The 8,297-nt window shown below is 47.0% G+C and overlaps 1 protein-coding gene across 1 annotated transcript in view; it reads right to left on the reverse strand.

The window, feature by feature from the left end:
* The window catches only part of RNF213 (ring finger protein 213), a 129,583-nt gene that overhangs the window by 72,716 nt on the left and 48,570 nt on the right, over positions 1-8,297 (reverse strand). The window contains exons 15-19 of the mRNA XM_006869642.1: positions 7,339-7,428; positions 6,440-6,562; positions 5,106-5,286; positions 3,524-3,697; positions 2,995-3,144 (exon numbers count right to left, since the gene is read on the reverse strand). Coding sequence (XP_006869704.1) covers positions 2,995-3,144; positions 3,524-3,697; positions 5,106-5,286; positions 6,440-6,562; positions 7,339-7,428 — 718 coding nt within the window. The remainder of the gene's footprint in view (positions 1-2,994; positions 3,145-3,523; positions 3,698-5,105; positions 5,287-6,439; positions 6,563-7,338; positions 7,429-8,297) is intronic.

Consider the following 8,297-nt stretch of genomic DNA (forward strand, 5'->3'; position numbering starts at 1 on the left):
TCACCACTGAACCGGTAACATCAGGGTAAAAATCCTCACCACTGAACCGGTAACATCAGGGTAAAAATCCTCACCACTGAACCGGTAACATCAGGATAAATAGGAGAAAGGCTGAGGTTGTCAAAGCCTTCATTTTGTTTGGATCCACAATCAACATTCATGGAAGTAGCAGTCAAGAAACCAAACAACATATTGTATTTGGCAAATCTTCTGCACAAGACCTCTTTAAAGTATTTAAGAGCAAAGATGTCCGTTTGAAGACTAAAGTTTGCCTTATCCAAGTCATGGTATTTTCAGTAAGCCTCATATGCATGTGAAAGTTGGACAGTGAATAAGGAAGACTGGAGAAGAATTGGTGCCTTTAATTTTGGTGTTGAGAAGAATATTAAGATCTCCCAGAAGACAAATCTGTCTTGGAAGAAGTCCATCAGAACGTGCTTTAGAAGTGAGACTGGTTAAGTCTTTGTCTCTCATACTTTGGATATGTTATCAGGAGGAACCAATCACTGGAGAAAGACATCAGGCTTGGAAAAGTAGAGCATTGGCAAAAAAGAAGACCCCCCTCCCCCAACAAGAAGAAGTGACACGGTGGCACAGCAGTGGGCTCGGACATTTAACCACCATGAGGATGGCACAGGATTGGGCACGGTTAGTTCTTTTGTACACAGGGTCATTATGGGTCAATTCAGAACCAAGTTAGCAGCTGCAAGTTCAGTTTGAACCATAAGATTGCTGGGGTTCAAGCTCACTAGCCACTCGGAGGAAACCCTAGACAGGGTCGCTATGAGTTGGATACGACTTGACGGCACTTAACAAAAGCAACACCAAGGAGTCTGCTTGGGCACTGAATTAGACATATGCAGTGCAGTGCAATTAATTTCTTAATATGGCTTTTCTAGTCAATTTCTCTGTAAGTGTCACCAATCACCTGTAGGGACCAATCAGACTAGGTGACTTCCTCTTTTCCTGATGGCTTTGGGTAAGGGACAGTAGGAGAGAAGCTGCTGATGGGAATTTATCATTCAGTTAGAAAATAACTGTTAACAGGGTTACTTGGGAATCGTAACATGAGGATGGATCAGTTTTCACATCCTACCAGGTATGAAATGAGCCCTCTCAGAAGAAGGAAAGGAAGTTTGAATACCATCAAGAAAGATGAGCCGGGAGTAGAGCATGTCCTTTGGACCCCAAGATCCCTGCACATCAAACCTCCTTGACCCAGGGTCAGAAAGTTGAGACATCAAAGGAGCAGCAACAACAGAGCCAAGACCCAGAGCTGCAGTGACACAGAAATGGACTTTGCAGCTCAAAGGACAAGTTAAGGCGAATGCCCTCGGGCAGGAGGCTCACAGGGTGAGCCTCCAGGCAATTAATTGGGGAGTTAAGTTTGCTGAGGCACGGTGCCAGAGCTGAGTCTCTTCAGGCTGAGGCTTACAATGGAGTGGGGCACTCTCTGGACATTTATCAGCAACACTAAAGGAGCTTTTGGAGTGCTGGTGTGGCGCTGCAGGATAATGCACTGGACCGCAAGGTCAGTTGTTCAAACCCACCAGCTGCTCCTCAGAAATGCTATACAGGGTCACTATGAGTTGGAACGGACTCCACTGTGCTTAACAACAAACAAAGGAGATTTACAGCATTTCCTTAGCAGGGTGGAGGCCAGGCCAAGGGCCCGAGGGCTAGAGAGTGACCTGCTGTGGAAGTGGCTAAGAAGAGGTTGTCTTGACCAAAGGGCGGTATCCTGAACATTTCTCATCCTGATCTGGAGCCTGATGTTAACTCCCTAAGACCCCGTTATCGTGAGTGTTGGAAGTTTTGTGGGGTCATCGCAATGAATTCTAGAACCCAGCAGGGAAGGAGGTGTGGGAGGGCGGCTGGAATCAGAATCTGTTAAGAAGATTGGAGGGCGGAGGTGTGTCTGACCTCATAGGAATTGGCCAAGGCCTGAGAGTTGCTGACAGTGACCATCCTCACCCCTGGTCAAGTCAGAGGAGCTCCATGCCCTTTTCACAAAATATGAAGTTATACACAGAAAACAAGGCATGTGGAGAAAGACAGGATTCGAATTCTAGAGAAAACAAAGTTTGTGCAAGAAACCTACACTACTCGTGTACCTCATGGCTCCAGTGTGAACACTACGTTTTCACATGTGATCACTTAAACCCTGAAGAGAGTTCTAACCAAAATCATGATATAAGTGGGTGTCAAGTGAAATGGGAAGATTATGTGAGTAGGACACAGATTAGAAAAGGAAAGAGCTCTAAACCCTCACCTTGCACAACTCTTGTTGATAAGTGCCGTCAAGTCGGCAGTGACACTGTCCTGTAAGCAGGAGCAGAAAGCCTTGTGTCTCTCCTGCACATTAGCTGGTGAGCTCGAACCACCGAATTGTGGTGCTCATCCTATGGAGTCATGATGTTGTTGTTGTTAAGTGCCATCGAGTCGGTTCCAACTCATAGCGACCCTGTAAAGGGTTTCCAAGGAGTGGCTGCTGAATTGGAACTACCAGTCTTGCAGTTCAAAACAACCTTGTGGTCCAGTGTTTATCCTACAGGATCAGACACACCAGGACCTCTATGTGGCTGTTGCTAAGTACCGTCGAGTCAGTTCCAACTCATAGCGACCCTGTATAGGGTTTCTAAGGAGCAGCTGACCTCATGGTTCAAACTGACCTTACGGTCCAGTGCTTTATACCACACTAGGACTTCTACAGGCACTGCTTAACCCTAAAGAAACAAGGAGATACTCAGGCACAATATGGAGACAGACACAGGAAGGAAAATGCCAAAAAGAACTACTGAAAAAACATACAAAACTCATCCTCACCTAGAAGGGAGGAAATGAATGTATCAATTTATGAAATATTAAAACTGAAGGCCTCCCTCCAAAAACAAAGCTCTATTACTACCATCAGTTTTTATCTCATTCTCCGCTAGCCTTTATCTCGAGCCCCTTCACTTTGTTTATCTAAACTTTTTTAAAAAAAAATACTACCTTTTATCAGGTGCTTCACCTTCTCACACAATTTTAAGAGATTATCAACATATTTTTTCTCTGTCTCTAGAAATTCCAATTCTTTCCGTCTCCAAATCAGCACAGATGATAAATTCTGGTTTTTTTCCTGGGGCGAAAGTCTTTCACACTCTGGAAAGACAAGAGACAAAGAGGTAACCCAGAGATCAGCCCAGCACATGGTTTCCCTGCCCTCCCGCCTCCCATCGCCCTCTGCCTGCGCTCCGTCTTCACTGCTGTGAGTGGGTGAGGAGGGACGGTGGCCTGCACGGCCACTCTGCCAATGAGGGCCAGCCACAAGCCCCTCAGGACAAAAGGACTGTACACTCTGACCTTTCCACTCTTGCATGGCTTCCCCATCGTATCCCGAGAAGAGAACGCACTGTGGAGCCACTCACTGCCAAGTGCTGCTACTCGTTCTGAAGAGCACCCCCTCTAGATACGCATGCACAGGCAGGACACGCCTCACCCTGGGGCTCCTCAGGTGTCCCTACCTCTGCGTGACACTTACTTATTTTCCAGATGTCGAGGAACTGAGCCTGGTGCTTCACAATTAGCTCCAGTTGTCGCACTAAAATGGTTCCGTTGAGGAGGTCACTAGCAACTCTTGTGAACACCGAGTCAGCAGTGACCATCAACCTCTTGCTGTCCTCTGTGAGGTTCTCTAACATCTTCTCATCGGATCCTGAGCAGGGTAGGACCAGAGTTAAAACCGTGGGCCCCCACTTCCTTCCTGCTCTGTGGCTTTAAAGCCCATGAGCTCTCAGTAACCTCCTCTTTGCTCTGCCCCAACTTTCCTACAATACCAGCAGAAGTCAGGTGCATTTCCAGAAGTGCTAGTCACGTCAGAGCATCAAGCTTCACTCATGTCCCAAATGACTTCCTGGCTCATGAAGATGATTCCCCAAGCAGCCAGGTGAACCACAATTCTCAGGATTTTAAAACCTGTACCATCCCCTCACTGCTACACCATATAACTTGTGAACTACACACCAACTCCTTTAACATCCCCTATGTTGAGAATCTGGAGTCCTGGTGTGGCACAGCAGGGTAAGCACTGAACTGATCACATAGTTGCTTGTTCAAACCCACCAACCACTCCTTGGAAACCCTATGCAGGGTCATTAGGAGTAGGAACTGACTCGACAGCGCTTCACAACTACAGTATTGAGACTGTCTCTCTGCAGCAGAGGAATGAACTGCCCAGGGCCGGGTTAGCATGCAGTGTGGCCTCTGGGCATGGGGACAGCTCCAGGGTCCCGTGGGGCAAGAGCCCAAGTGGTGAAGACTGGACATGCTGCAGGTCGGAGCTATCCCGCAAAGCTTGGTATGCCAATGGGGAATCATGGGAGACGACAGAATTGTCCAAATGGATCATGAGAAACTACTGAAAGATATCTCTCCCAATACTACTAGCCTTGTACAGTGTGATGGGAGTCCTGGGGTGGTGCTGTAGGGTAAGTTCTAGACCACAAGGTTGGTGGTTCAAGCTCACCAGCTGCTCCTTGGAAACCCTATGCAGGGGTGTTATGAATTAGAACCGACTTGAAGGCATGTAACAACAATAACATAATATTATTAAGGGCCAAACTTTGTCTCTCATACTTGGACCTATTGTCAGGAGGGACCAGTGGCTGGAGAAGGATATTATGTTTGGTAAGGTGGAGGGTCAGAGAAAAAGAGGAAGACCCCCAACGAGATGGATTAGCCAAAGTGACAGCATCAATGGCAACAGTGTGAGGTTGGCCCAGGATCAGGCAGTGTTTTGTTCTGCTGTGCATAGGGTCGCTATGAGTCGGTACCGACTCGATGGCACCTGAAAACTACAACAACATTAAGGAGCCCTGGTGGTACAGTGTTTAAGCACTCAAGTGCTAAATAAAAGTTTAGTGGTTCAAACCCACCAGCCACTCCTCAGAAGAAAGATGTGGCAGTTTTGATTTACCATGCAAGACCCCCTGAGCCTTCCTGGACCCCTCATCTAGCCTGCTTTCTTTCTCAAACACCAGCCCCTCCTTCTATTGCAATCCTCTCCCCCTCTGCCCTTCCTTGAAGCCAGGGGACACACATGTCACAGTTTAGTCCTCACACACCGTACAGTCTGAAGATCTGCTTGCCATCTTGTCCCTTGAGCAGGTACTTTAAAACCTCATCCACATCATCTACTGCCATCCCATGTTTCACGGGCCAGGACTTTGTGATCACAGCAGATGCAAGTTTGCCAAATCTCCGCAGATCATGACGAGAGAGTCCATCAAGGATGTTGGTCTGAGACTATGAAAACAATCAAGAAAGGGCAAATTATTGATGTTGGTTTGCTTTTATTTTTTTCCCATGATTTAGTTGAAAACTTACAGATCAAATTGGTTTTCCATTCAGTGATTTGTACACATTTTGTCTGGTGATGGATTGCAGTGTAATAGCATTCTTTCTACTTTTTCCTGTGTTTACCATTTGTCTTCATCCTTTTTTCCTACCCCTTCCTGTTTTCTGAGCTTTATTCCTGGGTAAATGCTGCTCTTTTGATCCTAAATGGCTAACTGTTCTATCTAAAGAGTATACCTCTCTGATGTGACTGTTTACCTTATAAGTCTGTCTGTCCTTTGGCTGAAGTTGGGCCTTGAGGTGAGTGTAGCTCCAGGTCTGACGGTTATCTAAGGGCCATGGTCTTGGGAGTTACTGGTATTTTTTTTAAACAGCAGACGTTAACAACCCACCACGGCTATTTTAGCAATCCATTAACATAAGTTTTAAGGCCTCAAAAAAGCAAGTTAGTGAAGTATTGAACGCTTCTTAGACCATTTCTAATTCCCTGTGTACTGATTCTGTTTCCCTAATAGAACCGTTCCCACTTTCGAAATCTTCCTTCCATGAATGTGGATACATCTCTGGAGTCTTACTGTGTACCTGCTAAACAAGTGTTAACAGACATCCCAACAAGGACCTTTTGGGAGCTGCTGCTTGTAAGTGTGTGTGACTTGCAGTTTCCTATGAGTGGTTGTGAATTCCCATTGTCCATAATGGCCACCTGTTGTTCACTACCACCATGGTGGTCCCCAACTCCTGCAAACCCATCCACAATGGAACAAAACACTGCTCTGTCCTGCTCCATCCCCATAATCGGCTGTGACTGCACCACTGTGGTCCCTAAGACCCATTTGACTGATTTTCTAGAAGTAGATCACAGGCTGATATCCTCGTCTGTCTTAGTCTGGAAGCTTGGCTAAAACCTGTCCAACATCACAGCAACACACGAACCTCCACTGACAAGAATTCTACCCCTGAGCCACACCTGCCCTCCTATCAGCCATGGAGTAGCATCAAAGGGGGCAGCCTTTCACACACCCACCTCCCATCCCCCTTGGCGTCAGCACAGCATCACAGCCTTTAGCTGATGGGTGGTTTTCTAAGTCAGCACACTGGTTACCTGGCAGGCCATGTTCACAGCTTCCAGGACGCACTTCTCGAAGGTCTTGGCCACACTGTCGTCCAGGTTTGAAGCATCCCAGCCAGAGCTACAGTAGACCGAGATCTGTGCGAGGGGCTTCTCCTGAAGAAGCAGAGACACAATGGAGGAGTCGAAAGGGCCTGGGTCCCTTCCTTCCTGCGATTTTCTCAGGGTCCCAGGCTTTCACCTCCATCCTTCCAACCCTGAGTGTGTCCTCCCTGACCTCCCCACCAGACCAGCAAGGCTGAAAGGACTCTCGCTTCCCTCCTGCAGAAGAAGTACCGGGCACAGAAGCTGCAAAAACAGGTTCACCTCGTTCAAGCAGCGCTTGCCCTAGAACCTCTATTTAGTGACTCCAGTAAAAGCTCTCTCATAATCATGGCTAAACGGATTTCCAGGATCAAATAGAAAGCGCTTTCCACATATGCTGCTGTGTTTACTAACTCTCCTGTCACCAACAGGCCACTTGGAGCTGTCTCATAGGGAGGGCTTTACCCCCTTACATCTAAGGAGCTCTGGAAGCGTAGTGGATACGAATCGGGCTGCGAACCGCAAGGTCAGTGGTTCAAAACTACCAGCTGTTCCGTGGGAGAAAGATGAGGCTTTCTGTTCCCGTAAAGATTTACAGCCTCAGAAACCCTGTTCAGGGTCACTATGGGTCGGAACCGACTTGATGGCACTTAACAACAACAATACCCCCTTACATCTAAGGGTCCCTGTGATGGTTAAGATCCACACTATCATGACCAACCTGTGAGTTGTTCACAAGGATCAGACTCCTAGACTATGGCTTCTCTCCTGCCCTGCACACAGTGAGCTATCTGTTCACACACAGACTCCCTTCACCCACTGAAAGAGCACCCCAAGGCTGTTGGTACCTGTTTGAATCTCCCTTCCAGGTCTCTCAGCAACGCCTCCTTCCAGCCATATTTCACAGGAAAAGGTATTTCCACCAGCCGTCTCCAGACCTGCAAACCCACACATACAAGACCCCACTGTGACATCGATGGAACTCTGTTAAGGGTGATGGAAAATCTGGGAACAGGTTAAGTTTGAGGGTTGAACAACCTGATATCATTAATGCCACTCAACGGGAGTCCCGCGGTGGCACTGTAGAATAAGCCCTGGACCGCAAAGTCACCTGTTCAAACTCATCAGCAAAGCTTCTGAGAAACCCTATTCGGGGTGGCTAGTCAGAACTGACTCAACAGCACTTAACAACTGTACACATGGAGACTAGAACTGTCAGATGTTAGGGTTACATATATGAACTGAAGCCACTGCCATGAAATCTAATCCCATTCATAACACCCCCATGTAACAGAGTAGAATGCTCCATAGGGTTCCCAAAGCCATAATCTATACTGAAGTAAACTGTCATATCTTTCTTCTATGAGGCGGCTGGTGGGCTGGAACTGCCAACCTTTTGGACAGTAGCACTGTACCAGCAGTGTCGTCATATAACACATACAGTTGTTGTCAGTAACTGTCCTCGAGTCGGTTCTCACTCACAGCTACCCCTTCATAGTAGCACACAGCCTCACCTTTCTCCCATGGAGCAGCTGGTGGGCTCGAACCGTGGATCGTTACCACATTTTAAAAAAACATAGGACATGAGTCAATTAAAAGAGATGAAGGCTGCCAGTAAGACTTCCTCATGGAATTTTTTTGATTTTTTCAGAAAATAGAAAATTGTATTTATTTATTATTTTTAAAAAGTGTTATTTTATGAAAAAAAGATGGACCTGAAAAGTCATGGCAAGCCCTCTCAGCCTTAGAGAACGCGGGGCGCTAACCGATCCCCATCATTCCGCCTTAGAGAACGCGGGGCGCTAAC

Source organism: Chrysochloris asiatica, unplaced genomic scaffold, assembly GCF_000296735.1.
Source record: "Chrysochloris asiatica unplaced genomic scaffold, ChrAsi1.0 scaffold00132, whole genome shotgun sequence".
NCBI lineage: Eukaryota > Metazoa > Chordata > Mammalia > Afrosoricida > Chrysochloridae > Chrysochloris > Chrysochloris asiatica.